The sequence below is a fragment of the Amblyraja radiata genome, chromosome 39 (genome assembly GCF_010909765.2).
Source record: "Amblyraja radiata isolate CabotCenter1 chromosome 39, sAmbRad1.1.pri, whole genome shotgun sequence".
Lineage (NCBI taxonomy): Eukaryota > Metazoa > Chordata > Chondrichthyes > Rajiformes > Rajidae > Amblyraja > Amblyraja radiata.
In genome coordinates this window covers 6,159,771-6,174,718 of record NC_045994.1, presented here as the reverse complement: position 1 = coordinate 6,174,718, position 14,948 = coordinate 6,159,771, and the positions used below count along the sequence as shown (strand labels likewise).

General features: G+C 50.5%; 2 protein-coding genes across 2 annotated transcripts; both read right to left on the bottom strand.

Annotated features, from left to right (window-relative positions):
* Positions 1-713: 713 nt before the first annotated feature.
* LOC116967346 (serine protease HTRA1-like) lies at positions 714-11,665 on the bottom strand. The gene is made up of 3 exons (XM_033013857.1): positions 11,655-11,665; positions 3,831-3,930; positions 714-913 (listed from the first exon to the last, which is right to left on the bottom strand). Exons 2-3 carry the CDS (start codon positions 3,908-3,910, stop codon positions 721-723), a joined length of 273 nt encoding a protein of 90 aa, XP_032869748.1. The 5' UTR covers positions 3,911-3,930; positions 11,655-11,665; the 3' UTR covers positions 714-720.
* Positions 11,666-11,667: 2 nt separating this feature from the next.
* LOC116967307 (serine protease HTR4-like) lies at positions 11,668-14,240 on the bottom strand. The gene is made up of 2 exons (XM_033013808.1): positions 13,533-14,240; positions 11,668-11,679 (listed from the first exon to the last, which is right to left on the bottom strand). The coding sequence occupies exons 1-2, from the start codon at positions 13,962-13,964 to the stop codon at positions 11,668-11,670; spliced, it is 444 nt and encodes a 147-aa protein (XP_032869699.1). The 5' UTR covers positions 13,965-14,240.
* Positions 14,241-14,948: the final 708 nt, after the last annotated feature.

Sequence of the window (14,948 nt, the reverse complement as noted above, 5' to 3'; positions counted from 1 at the left end):
CTGCACCTCTTGACTTATGGGAGAGGGGAGAAGAGGGGGTGAGACTGGTCCTTGATAATGCTGGTGGCCTTGCCGAGGCAGTGTGAGGTGTAGATGGAGTCAATAGAAGGGAGGTTTGTTTTGTGTGATGGTCTGGGCTGCGACCACAATTCGCCGCGATTTTTGAACGGTCTTGGATGGAGCTGTTCCCAAACCGAGCTGTGATGCGTCCTGAGAAAATGCTTTCTAGGGCGCATCTGTAGAAGTTGGTGAGAGTTGTAGGGGACATGATGAACTTCCTAAGCCTTCTATGAAAGTAGAGGCGTTGATGTGCTTTCTTACTCATTGTGAGTAGACACAACGTGTTGGAGTAACTCAGCGGGTCAGGCAGCATCTCTTAGAGAAAAAGGATGGGTGACGTTTCGGGTCAGAACCCTTCTTCATCCCTTGTACAGCTCGTCTGAAGAGGTGTTCCGACCTGAAATGTCACCTATTCCTTTTCTCCAGGGATGCTGTCTGACCCGGTGAGTTATGTTGTCTCTACCCTCAGTACCGGGCGACCAAAGATCAGGCGTGTGGGGCGCAAATGTCGCCACCCCTGTGGATACACATCTGAAGAGTGTTCTAATACCACTGAAGATAGAGAGTGCCAGGTTATTGAAACTTTAGAACACAGCAACAACAAGAGGCTGAGGACACACACACACACACGCGCCCAACAGACTTACCTTTGGGCTGATCTTAATTAACACTATATCTGTTTTTTTGGTCCACGTCCTTGACCTTGGCCTCGTACTCCTCTCCGTTCTTCAGCCCCACTTTAATCTTCTGCTTACCGCTCAGTACGTGGGCGTTAGTGACGATCAGGCCACCCTCCGATATGATGAAGCCCGAGCCACTCGCCACTGAGACTTCTCGGTTGCTGAACGGGACCCTGAAGAAACAACCGGGGGGGGGGGGGGAGTCTGAGGGCAGTCGACGTGAAAACGGTCCGAGTCTAACCCACGCTGGGCGGCGCAGTGGTAGAGCAGCTGCCTCACAGCGCCAGGTACCCCGGGCTCAATCCTGAACTTAGACCAGTGTCGACACATGATGCGCTGCTTTCTGAACCAGCTGCGAAACAACATTAATCATCTACCTAAGAAAGACACAAAATGCTGGAGTAACTCAGCGGGACAGGCAGCATCTCTGGAGAGAAGGAGTGGGTGACGTTTCGAGTCGAGACCCTTCTTCGTAAAACTTCCCGAGTAGAATCCTTTAAGGAATAAATTTACTTATAAACTAGAAAGTAGTGGGAGTATTCTGATGTTCTGACAATAAAATTATGCATGGTGGTGCAGCAGGTAGAGCTGCTGTCTCACAGCACCAGAGAACCGGGTTTGATACTGACTCTGGGTGCTATCTGTATGGAGTTTGCATATTCTCCCCGTGACCACGTGGGTTTTCTCTGGGTGCTCCGGTTTCCTCCCAAATTCCAAAGATGTACAGGTTTGCAGGTTAATTGGCTTCTGTAAGTGGCCCCTTGTGTGTATGGGATACAAGTAGTGTATGGGATGACCGCTGGTTGGCCAATTACTTACAATCCTACACGTCTTTGGAGTGTTGGAGGAAAGCAGAGTACCCGGAGAAAATGTATGCGGTCACAGGGAGTATGTACAAACACCGTACAGTCAGGATGGAAGGAACCCGGGACTCTCAGCCCACTGTCTCCGCCTCTTCCTTTCTGCTTACCGCCCCCCCCCCCCCCCGCCCCCCCCCCCCCCCACCCTCACATCGGTCTGAAGAAGGGTCTTGACCCGAAACGTCACCAATCCTTCGCTCCATAGATGCTGCCTCACCCGCTGAGTTTCTCCAACGTTTTTGTCTACCTTTGATTTTCCAGCTCCTTCTTAAACAGTGTAATATATAGTCTCCAGAAGACTTGGGCGCTTGTATCTAAAAAAAACCTCTGGTTTCCTCCCACATTCTGGAGACATGTGGGTTTGTAGGTTAACTGGCTTTGGTAAATTGTCCCTAGTGTGCAGAACTAGCGTAAGCGGTGATCGCTGGTCGGCGTGAACTCGGTGGACCGAAGGACCTGCTCCCACGCTAAGGGTTTCGGCCCGAAACGTCGCCTATTTCCTTCGCTCCATAGATGCTGCTGCACCCGCTGAGTTTCCCCAGCAATTTTGTGTACCTGCTCCCACGCTAAGCTGTGTGTCTAAACTAAAACACAAGCTGGAAACCTAGCAGAGGTTGTAACCGGAGGACCATTAGAGGCTTGCCTGCATAGTTAGTTTTGTTTATTTATCTATCGACGATGCATCACTTCCTGAACCAGTTGCAAAAACAAACTTAATTGCTTACATTGTGGCCCACAAGACTTCCGGAGTCGAATCCTTCACGGAATAAGTTTATTTATGAACTAGAAAGTAGGAAGTATCTTCTCATGTTTTGCCAATAAAATGATGCATGGTGGTTCATCCGAGAGGAGCTGCTGCCTCAGAGACCCGGGATCAATCCCGACCTTGGGTGCTGTCTGTACGGAGTTTGCAACTCTGGGGAGAAGGAATGGCTGACGTTTCGGGTCGAAACTTGAGATCTGAAGAAGGGTCTCGACCTGAAACGTTACCCATTCCTTCCCTCCAGAGATGCTGCTTGCCCTCTGAGTTACTCCAGCATTTTGTGTCTGCCAACATCTACCTTGCCACGCATCTCTAACATCTGCTGTGTTTGAATAAGTTCACCCCTCACTCTTCGAAACTCGAAAGGCCCAAACTATTTAACCTCTCTCGTAAGGGCAACCACCTTCTCCACAGAATTAGGCCGGTGAATCTCCTTGGTGTTGTTTAGTTTGGAGATGCAGCAGGAAAACAGGCCCTTCGGCCCACCGAGTCCATGCCGACCATCGATCAACCATTTACACTAGTTCTATGTTATCCCACTTTCTCATCCACTCCGGACACACTAGGTACTGCCTCCAATGTCACTATGTTTGTTTTTTGGACAAAGGAGACCAAAGCAGACAATGTTCTAGGTGACAATCCACCAACCTGAAGAAGGGTATCTACCCGAAATGTTGCCTATTTCCTTCGCTCCTTAGATGCTGCCTCACCCGCTGAGTTCTCCAGCATTTTTGTCTACCTTCAATTTTCCAGCATCTGCAGTTCCTTCATAAACATCCACCGACCCCTTGACCAATTCCAATAAAGCATCCCCGATTTTAAACTCCAGCATTGGCTTTGGAGGCCAAACTATCTTCTTATCCAATTGTGGGGTCTTTGGGGAACCTGTACATCATGTGTTCTCTCTTCCTTCCCCCCCCCCCCCCCCACCCCCACCTGATTCCTCCCCACACCTCCTATCACTTAGATTCATTCCCCTCTCCCAGATAGTTCCATCTACCCATCAAACGTAGCCCTTCCATTTTAATCTATCCACAGGTGCTATCTGACCCTTTCCCTCCACAGATGCTGCCTGGCCCATTGGGTTCCTTCCAGCACTTCGTGTTTGGCACAAGAGTCAAGCATCTGCAGTCTCTTGATACTCCATCTACCTCCGGTTGCTGTCTGTACGTTCTCCCTGTGACCCGCGTGGGTTTCCTCCGAGATCTTCGGTTTCCTCCCACACTCCAAAGACGTACAGGTTTGTAGGTTAATTGGCTTGGGTTTGTATACTTGGTATAAGTGTAAATTCTCCCAAGTGTTTGTGTATGCTTGTGTTGGTCGGTACGGACTCGGTGGACAGAAGGGCCTGTTTCCGTGCTGTATCTCTAAACTAGACTAAATTAAACTAAACACCTACTCCAGTCAGAGTGAGGAAACATTAGCAAGTGTGTGCTTGCACCCACAGTTAAAGTCAACCTTTCTCACCTCCGATAAAGCTCCAGATGTACCACGGCAGGAGCGATTTTCTCCACCACGTCTGCGATGAAGTTAAACTTCAACCTCATGCTGTCTGGATGCTGAAGACCTAAACCGGGCAAAGTTTAAAGTGGATAGTAAAAAGGTATACAAAAAGCTGGAGTTTCACACAAAAGGTGGTGGGTGTATGGAACAAGCTGCCAGAGGAGGTAGTTGAAGCAGGGACTATCCCAACGTTCAAGAAACAGTAAGATAGATACAAGGATTGAACAAGTTTGGATATGGAACAAGTGCAGGCAGGTGGTTCGAGTATAGCTGGGACATGTTGGCCGGTGTGGGCCAGTTGGGCCGTAGGACCTGTTTCCACACTGTATCACTCTATGACTATGACTAACTCAGCGGGACAGGCAGCATCTCTGGAGAGAAGGAGTGGGTAACGTTTCGGGTCGAGACCCTTCTTTAGATCTCAAGTTTTGATCCGAAACGTCAGCCATTCCTTCTCCCCGGAGATGCTGCCTGTCCCGCTGAGTTACTCCAACTGTATGTGTCTATCTTTGGTTTAAACCAGCATCAGCTGTTCCTTCCTACACACAAAGGTACACACTTAAGGGCTGTCCCACTTGGGCGTCATTTGCACTTCAATTACGCGACAGGTCGGTAGTGACTGACGTGTGACGGCTGCGCAACTGTCGCGCGCAAATCACGCGTCATCGTGCGTCATCATGCGTCAGCACAGCCGTCTGGTGCGCGTGACGTCATTAGAATACCCTGCTTCCCTATTCTGCATCATGACCATCATGGAAGAACTACAGATTTTATTGCTGCAGCAACAACAGAGACTTCTGTTAGCAGCAGCCCTCATACTTACAGATCAGCCAGGCAGGAGTGCAACAAGAAAGGCTCGCAAGAAACGGTCTGTGTGGACGAGATTAGATGTTACATGACGAGTAAAAGTTGGGCCCACTGCGTATGGGCGGCGCGCGGCGTCGCATGTTTACGGACGTTGGTGCACGGTGATGTCACCACGCGATACACGTGCAATGGTGGGACGTTAGTGTGCGACGCTAATGCATCAGCGTGTGTAAGCGAGGATTTCTGTACACTACAAAATCCTGGAGCGCCGTGCGATATCGCGCGCCACTACGTGCGGTTCCACGCCTCACCATGCGCTCTGCGCGCGTCACCCACGCGTCACGACGCGTCTACATGATGCGTAAATGAGGCGCAAATGACGCCCAAGTGGGACAGGCCCTTTACTTATTATGGGAAAGAGTTGACCAGAATTAGGTTTAATTTGATCAGTAGTTTAAGGGAATGTTGTCAAGATTTTTGCTGGACTTTTTACCATTCTGGGCTGAATGGTCTAATACTACTCCTATTCCTTATGGTCTTTTGATTTTATCATTAGAAAGCAATAATTCCTAAAGTCTCAGATGTGTTAATGAAGTGACAGCCCTGACTGAAGGGAACCCAAACATTCCTGTTCTGGTACACTTAATCAGAGGTGTCATTAATGTACTCTTCAGCTGAGCAGTAAAGACTCGGTATTCCATGCCCACGTCCAAGAATAATATTCCACTCGGCTTCAGACAGGATGTTTAGCCAAGACCTACAGACCAGGCTTCCTCCATTAGCTAACGGCAGACGCGAGTTGGTAGTTTAATTGGCCACTGTAAGATTACTCCTGGTGTGTAGGTGAGTGGTAGAATCTCAGGAGACTTGATGGGAAGTCAGGGAGAATAGGTTGGAATTAGTGGGGAATGGGAATGCTCTTTAGACTGTAGGACTTTAAAGATACAGCGCGGAAACAGGCCCTTCAGCCCACCGGGTCCGCGCCGACCAGCGATCACCCCATACACTAGCACTATCCTCCACACTAGGGACAATTTTTACAGAAGCCAATTAACGGACAATCCTGCACGTCTTTGGAGTGTGGGAGGAAACCGGAGCAACCGGGGAAAACTGACGTGGTCACAGGGAGAATGTGCAAACTCTGCACAGAACAGCACCTGAAGTCAGGATTGAACCTGAGTCTCTTGCACTGTGAGGCAGCAACTCTATCGCCTGCTCATTTGAGCTGGCACAGACTCGATGGGCCGAAATGTCTTCCTACTTGTGGTATGAGCGAGGAATGCTTGTATTAACTCTGCCTTGCAACACTTGCTTCTTATGCTGCTCAAAATGAGAATGGCAACAGAAGTGGCTCGGTGGCACAGCGGTAGACCTGCAGCCTTACAGCGCCAGAGACCCAGGTTTGATTCTGATAACGGGTGCTGTCTGTACCGAGATGCATGTTGTCCCTGTGACCGCGTGGGTTTTCTCCGGGTGCTCCGATTTCCTTCTGTAATTTGTAAACTGTCCCCTAGTGTGCGAAGGATAGTGTCCGTGTACGGGATGATCGCTGGTTGGCACAGACTGGGTAGTCGGCACGGACACAGTATCTGTACAAAGTACACAGTGATGCAGTTCTTACAACAAGGGCCTCATTACTACCAATGGACATGCAAGGCATTTTATTGTGTTGTGTTGTGTTGTATTTGGTTGTGGTGCTGGCTCGAAGGGACGAATGGCCAACTCCTGCACCTATTGTCTATAAAGCTGGAGTAACTCGGCGGGACAGGCAACATCTCTGGAGAGAAGGAATGGGTGATGTTTCGGGTCGAGTCTAGACCCGAAACGTCACCCATTCCTTCTCTCCAGAGATGTTGCCTGTCCCGCCGAGTTACTCCAGCTTTTTGTGATTCTCTTTGGTCTAAACCAGCATCTGCAGTCCCTTCCTACACGTTTCGTTGTCTTGTACTGATGGTTTGGCAGCTCCTGTTAAAGTTTCAGTGATTCCAAGCCCTCTAACAAAGAGCCAGAATAACATGGAATGCTCCCAAAAGAATGGAATGGCTTCAACCCAATGCTGACTGAGTAAGTTCACGAGGCCACAAAGTGCTGGAGTAACTCAGCGGGTCACGGAGTATCTCTGGTGAACATGGATTGGTCGCAGTTATTCTTTCGAAATCAAACTATTACAAAGTATTAGGTGAACCACAAAGCATTTATTAAAACCTATGCTGAGAGAATAATACGTACTATTGCACTCGTTGCATCATCTTACAGACTGCAAGCTAAGGGACCAGCAGGCTGTTATCAGTAACTGCAGACCCACTCAAATCCCGGACAGGATTACACGGTGGAATGTGCATCATGAATAATATACGAAGGCTATATTGACAGAGATTAATATGGTTGATCTACAGTTTTGGATCGAGACCCTTCCTCAGTTAGGGTATTAACTATCCGATGTGCAGGAAACATGTTCCCGATATTAGGGGAGTCCAGAACCAGGGGTCACAGTTTAAGAATAAGGAGTAAGCCATTTAGAACGGAGACGAGGAAACACTTTTTCTCACAGAGAGTGGTGAGTCTGTGGAATTCTCTGCCTCAGAGGGCGGTGGAGGCGGGTTTTCTGGATGCTTTCAAGAGACAGCTAGATAGGACTTTTAAAAATAGCGGAGTTAGGGGATATGGGGAGAAGGCAGGAACGGGGTACTGATTGGGGATGATCAGCCATGATCACATTGAATGGCAGTGCTGGCTCGAAGGCTACTCCTGCACCTATTGTCTGTTGTCTATTGTCTACCCAGATTTTGTTTCAAGTTTGAAGAAGGATCTCGACCCGAAACGTCAGCCATTCCTTGTCCCCAGAGGTGCTGCCTGTCCCGCTGAGTTACTTCAGCTTTTTGTGTCTATCTTCTTGTTTTAGTTTAGTTTAGTTTAGGGATATAGTGCGGAGACAGGCTCTTCAGTCCACCGAGTCCGTGCCGACCAGCGATATCCCCGCACACATTAGGGACAATTTACATCCGTACAGACAGCACCCGTAGTCAGGATCGAACCTGGGTCCTTGGCATTGTGAGGCAGCAACACTACTACTGCTCCACCGTGCTGGCATTAGCAGGCAGAGAGGACGCATCAGCAGGCAGAGAGGACTGCAGATTGAACAGGCAGGTGGGACCAGTGTACCTGGGACGGGTGTGGGCAAGTTGGGCCGAAGGGCCTGTTTCCACACTGTTTCACTCTATCTCTCTTCTGGCAGAAGGCAGCAGGCCAGACAGACCGCAGTAGCAATGCTCCCGCAGCTGTTGAAAGATGTTCATTTCAACAATGGACAAGCAATCTCATCACAGAACCATCAGTTGTGAAGGACACATAATCCAGTCTCTGGAATGAGTGTTCCTCCCCTGAAGAAGGGCTGGTGTATCCAGCTGTCACAGGCTGGGTAGACACAAAATGCTGGAGTAACTCAGAGGGACAGGCAGTAACTCTGGAGAGAAGGAATGGCTGATGTTCCGGGTCGAGACCCTTCGCGCAAGATAAAGCCCAGTAAAGTCCGATGAAATATCAGCTGTTGGCATAGAGGTTTAAGAGAGGGATTGTAATGAATGATTACAGACCCACTTCTGGGACCAGCACGCGGATAGTTGCCCGGCTAGGGCGCCATCTTTCGTGCAAAAGGGTGATTGATGGTCGGCATGGACTAGGTGGGCCGAAGGGCCTGTTTCCACACTGTATCTCTAAAATGTAAAAGAGTCAACCATGGAGCTGTGAGCGGCTGTCAGGTTATGATTCCAGAAAACTGTGGGCATCAAGCGTCCAGAAGCGGTAAAGTGAGAATGGTCAGGTTGTGCTACTGTTACAATGTGACCCAGGTTTCCACAAGAGTCACTGAATCCGTCCCACTATCCCACCCCACCCACCCTCCGTGGCCACGTGCCGTTCACTGAGAACCCACTAACAGCCCCATTGAGAGCAACAAAAGAAACCGCTTTCACCAACATCCTGGCAATGAATTCCAGATGAACACCACTCCACCAACTAGCGCCTCATATTTCGCTTGGGTAGTTTACACCCCAGCGGTATGGACATTGACTTTTCCAATTTCAGGTAGTCCTTACTTTCTCCCTCCTTCCCCTCCTCTTCCCAGCTCTCATACAGCCCACTGTCTCCGCATCTTCCTTTCTTCTTCCCGGCCCACCCCCACATCAGTCTGAAGAAGGGACTCGACCCAAAACGTCACCTATTCCTTCGCTCCATAGTTGCTGCCTCACCTGCTGAGTTTCTCCAGCATTTTTGTCTACCTTTAATTATTCCTGGTGATCATTCTCGAGGACCTCCTATCGACCCTCTCCAATGCCAGCACATCCCTTCCTCAGATATGGTGCCCAAATCTAGTGGCACTGACAGAGTTTGCTGTGGACAATGATGGGGGAGAGGTGGGGTGGGGCTGGTCAGATGCTTATTGAGTGGGAAAGGAAGCCAAGAGGACTGTGGGCAGCTTCCAAGGTTCCAAGGCAGAAAGATTCCCATTGAACTGACTGAGCATTGGCTTCAGGCAGACATGACCCACCCACTCTGCATGAGTGGAACAACAAGTAAACTCAAACCATTTGCAGTGAATTGGCACCTTCGATGGCTTTGGAAGGAACGGCAGAGTTTACTGAAAGGGCTGAAGTAAATAATGAACGTTAATGTTGTCCTCTCCCACCGAGTCACCTTGAGCACCCGAGCTGACACGAGCCAGCATATCTGCTTTGCTTAAGACATCCATGTTCTCTAGAGATAGACACAGAATGCTGGAGTAACTGAGCGGGCCAGGCAGCAGCTCTGGAGAGAGGGTGAAGAAGAATGAAAAAGGGCCTCGACCCGAAAGGTTACGCATTCCTTCTCTCCAGAGATGCTGCCTGTCCCGCTGAGTTACTCCAGCATTTTCTATCTCTATTTGGTTGAAACCAGCCCCTGCATTTCCTTCCCTCCAGAGATGCTGCCTGACCCGCTGAGTTACGTCAGCACTCTGTGTGCTTTTGTTTAAGGATCTCACTTGTTGCTGGCATTGAGCAGACCCAAGTTCGCCATTAAGCCGGCCGACTCCCAAAACTGGAGCCGGCAATAATTTTTATTTTTGTTTAGGATGCTGGTTTCAACCGAGCATTTTGTCTTTAGAAGGATGAGGGGGTGGGGGGGGGGGGGGTGGGGGGTACCTCATTGAAACCTACCAAATAGTGCAAGGCCTGGACAGAGTGATTGTGAAGAGGATCTTTCCACTAGTTAGAGAGTTTAGGACCAGAGCCAACAGCTTCAGAATAAAATGATGAACCTTTAGAAAGGATATGAGCAGGAATTTCTTTAGTCAGAGGGTGGTGAATCTGTGGAATTCATTGCCACAGAAGGTTGTGGAGGTCAAGTCAATGGAATTTTCTAAGGCAGAGATAGATAGGTTATTTGTTCGTAAGGATGTCAAGGGTTATAGGGCGATGGAAGGAGAATTAAATTGAGAGGGAAAGATAGATCAGCCATGATTGAATGGCGGAGTAGACTTGATGGGCTGAATGGCCTCATTCTGCTCCTATAATTTATGAATGAACAGCCCCTTGAAAGATATAAATGTAAGCGAATACAGTACAATGGTGCATTTGGTAGAGTTGCTCCAGACTCGGATTCGATCCTGACCTCGGATGCTGTCTGTGCGGAGTTTGCACATTCTCACTGTGACCATGTGGGTTTCCTACCAAATCCAATGACATGCGGGTTTGTGAGGTTAATTGAACTCAAATTCACCCCGGGTGTGAGGGGAGTGGATGCGACAGTGGGATAATGTGGAACTAGTGCGATGGGGTGATCGATGGTCGGCATGGTCTTGGTGGGCCGAAGGGCCTGTTTCCGTGCTGTATCTTCATTCCCAAAACCACTGAGGAATTGCCAATTCCTTGGCCCATGCAACATTTGTTTTGATGAAACTAATAGAGAATGTATTTCCATTGGCAGAGGCACATTTGATTATGATTCACCAATACATTCTTACTGGGGTTAAATGAAGCCACAAATGATGGAACTGATGGCTTGAAGACCACAGTAGGAAACAATTGACAGAAACTGTCCCTGAATCTGGAGGTGTGCGTTTTCATACTTCTGTACAAAGACACTGATCTTTGCTTCTGCATCTTTTGGCTGATGGGAGAGGGGAGAAGAGGGAGTGGCCAGGGTTCAACCGGTCCTTGATTATGCTGCTGGCCTTGCCGAGGCAGCGTGGGGAAAGTGGACATGATTGCGGGCAGCTTTGGTCTAGAGGGTGGGGGCAACAGAAGCAATGAGGTGGGGGGGGGGCGAAGTGGGGGGGAGGAGCAGTAATAATTTAGACGTGGGAACAGCAGAGTGTGGCCGTTCAGACCATCTAACCCTACCTCAAAATACGATGTGTGGCCTCCATTCCACCCCCTCCTGGCAACATCACAGTGCATGCCAACTCTCTGCCCTTCCCAAGTTGGCGCACCTACCTCTTGCCCAGGCTTGGCTGAAACCAAACCACCCATCTCCCTCTGCGCTTTACATTGACTACACCCCATCCCCACCCCTCTATGCACCAACCCATGCCCCTCCCTCTCACCAATGCACAAACCCCCTCCCCCATACACCAGCCCACACCCCCACCCTGCCACCGCTTTTCTCCCCTCCACCATGTTCTCTCCCTCTTTCTCCCACCTCTCCCCTCCTCCCTCTCCCCCCCTCTCACCTCACCTCTCTCCTCTCTCCCCCTCCCCTCACCCCTCTCTCACCTCACCTCTCTCACCTCCTCTCTCCCTTCCACTCTCCCCTCCCTCCCCTCCCCTCCCCTCCTCTTTCTCACCTCTCCCCTCCTCCCTCTCCCTCACCTCTCTCCCCCCCCTCCCCTCCTCTCTCTCCCCTCTCCACCTCCACTCATCTCTCCCCCTCCCCTCTTCCCCCCTCTCCCCTCACCTCTCTACCCTCTCCCCTCCTCTCTCTCCTCTCTCCCCTCTCCCTCCATACCTGCATCACACGCTCAGGGCCGGTGCTAGGAATTGCGGGGCCCAATTAGAAAACTGATGGCGGGGCCCCTACTCTAGAAAAGTAAACATTTATGTATGCTTATATTTCGTGTAGTTTCGGGAATTTTAAGGCAAGCTGGTTGGTGATTGGATGCACCCCCCTTAGAGACAGCGTTTGATTGGCCGCCAAATAAATTTGTCAAATCTGTAACAAAAATCGCTGGTCGGTGCGAACTCAGTGGACTATCTGGTTGTATCTCCAAACTAATCTGGTTGTATCTCCAAACTAATCTGGTTGTATCTCCAAACTAATCTGGTTGTATCAACCAGACTATCTGGTGGTATCTCCAAACTAAACAGTATAACATGCAGGTACATTCATTTAAAATTAAATTCAGTGATTATTTCACATGATTTCTCACTGTGTAAAGCTCAATATCTGACCAATTTCTGTTTAACACGTTTGGTCTGCCGTGAGCATTTTTCGTTGCATCTCGTTGCATCTCCCCCTTTCCTAATCGGCCACAATTCAGATAATAGTCTACTTTCCTGTTTTTGCCACCAAAGTGGATAACCTCACATTTATCCACTTTATACTGCATCTCCCATGCATTTGCCCACTCACCCAGCCTATCCAAGTCACCTTGCAGCCTCCTAGTTTAGAGGGGTTTAAACGGTTTAGAGATGTTTAGAGGGCTTCAGATGGGTTCAGGTGTCTTTACAATTGTTTAGAGGGGAATAGTGGGAAATAGGGGGGCTAGAGGGGGTTTAGAGGTGTTCAGAGGGTCCCAGAGGGGTTTAGAGACGTTACAAGCCCCCCGTGAGAAATTGTAATTCTCTGAAATTGAAGATAGACATAAAGCTGGAGTAACTCCGCAGGACAGGCAGCGCAGCGACTCTGGAGAGAAGACCCTTCTTCAGACCGAACTGAACTCGCGTCGATGAGAGTACTTGTGATTGTCTGAAGAAGGGTTTCGACCAGAAACACAACCCTCTCCCCAGAGCCGCTGCCCGTCCCGCTGAGCCAACTTCAACTTCAGAGCCAAACAAAAAACACAGAGTGCTGGAGGAACTCAGCGGGCCAGGCGGCTGCCTCACCCGCAGGGTTTCTCCAGCATTTTTGTCTACTCCAAAACGTAATTCCAGGAATGCTGAGGGGACAGGGTGATAGAGAGGGAGTGGGAGAGCTAGAGAGAGACAATATGGGGAGCGGGAGAGAGAGCGCGAGAGAAAGAGGGAGGGAGGGAGGGAGTGAGCAAAAGACAGAGAGACACAACCAAAGATCCGCTAGAAGATGTTCAAAAGGGAACTGGATCCAAGATCTTTGGACACAACGTGGGTCGGTAGGTGAATGACAAACCTGCACACCAGGAAGAAGCCCCTTCTCGCGGTCCGGGGCCCTCACTCATGATGGTGAGTTAAATGAAATTCTCAACGTGTCACCGATCTACATTCCTCAGTAAATGTAATTGTGTTTTAAACAAGTATTAATGACGCCGCGTGAATTTTATTCAAAGGAACACGGCGTCATTAATACTTGTTCAAAACACTATAACATTTACTGAGGAATGCGGATAGATGCAGATTCATGAATTGCATAACAAGGTGTTAAGTACTTACCGTTAAGATGTGCTAACAGCACGAGTTAACAAATCGTCTGTGTATGATGGCCGTGCAGCGGTTGTTATACATGTTCGTTTAAAAAAATCCGGATGGCGAATTAAAAAAAATCTTTATTTAACAAAGAGAATTCGTATTTCCGTACGAAATACTGAACATTAGTGCGGGGCCCCGCTTAGGCGCGGGGCCCAATTGGGAGCAATCGGTCAAATCGGCTTAACGCCGGCCCTGCACACGCTCCCCTCTGGATGAGGATGACGGGCAGTGCGTTGGAGTCCATCTGCCCGCTGCTTGACGCCTTCAGGTTGCAGACGGACGAGTATGTGCGGCCATCGCTGCCACACACGGGCCCGGGCTGCGGGCAGCCGCAGGTGCCCCGCTTGCGTTTGCCGGCGGGGTGCAGGCACTGGAAAGCCGGGGCGCACTGGCCGTGCCTCCCGCCGCAGCTCTGGCCCTCGGCCGCGGCGCACACGGGGCAACAGCCGCATCCGTCCAGCGCCTGGCCCTGGCTGCAGTTGCCCGAGGCAGGGGGGCACCGGGACAGCTCACACACCTCCGGGCAGCCCTGCCCGACCGCTCGGCCCCTCACCACCTGCAAGCAGCAGCAGCAGCACAGCACTATGCCAGCCAGCAGCATTCTCCCCGGAGATCGGCACCAGAGGCTGGGGTAACTCAGCGGGACAGGCAGCATCTCTGGAGAGAAGCAATGGGTGTCGTTTCGGGTCCAGACCCTTGTTAAGACTGAGAGTCAGGGAGAGAGGGAGAACGAGGAGTAGGGGGGGTGTCCTTCTACAGAGGACCAGGGTGCCCGCTCTGTGCCCTTGTTTAGGGGAGAGAGGCTCCGCGCACCAGGCTTCGTTGCAAACTTCGCCCCGAGCGCTTTAACGCGCGATCCCCTCTTAGCCGCGTCGCCCTGCCTTCTCCTCCACACCGCCAGCTCATTAACGCACTGGCCCGCTCGGTCCCTCCCCTTGCTGCATGCGCTTTAACGCACAGCACTATCTCCCTCCCACTTTATCCCGCCCCCTCTCTCGCCTCTCTACCCCTCCCTGTTCCTCCCCCTCTCTCCCCCTCCCTCCCTCTCTCACCCTCTCCCAGTCTCCACCAGCCCCAGTTTGTTAGCTGTGGGCAGAGCACCCCCCTCTCTCCCCCCACCTCTCCCCCTCCATCCCTCTCCTGGGAAGGTGGTGATCCCTCCCAGACCACCCCCTCCCTATACCTCCCCCATCGACTCTGTCCAGGGACCCCGACAGTCCTTTCAGATGAGACAGAGGTTCACTTGCACCTCCTCCAACCTCATCTACTGTATCAGTTGTTCAAGATGTGGACTCATATACATCGGCGAGACCAAACGTAGACTGGACGATCGTTTCGCTGAACACCTTGGCTCAGCCCTCCTGAGCTAACCTGATCGCCCGGTCGCTAAACACCTTAACACCCCATTCCCATTCCCACACAGACCTTTCTGTCCTAGGTCTTCTCCATTGTCAGAGTAGGGCTAACACGAATTGGAGGAACAGCATCTCATTTTTCGCTTGGGCAGCTTACAGCCCAGTGGTATGAATATTGATTTCTCTCACTTCAGGTAGCCCCGGCATTCCCTCTCTCTCTATCCCTCCCCCACCCAAGTCACATCAGCTTTTGTACAGACAGCACCCGTAGTCGGGATTGAAAC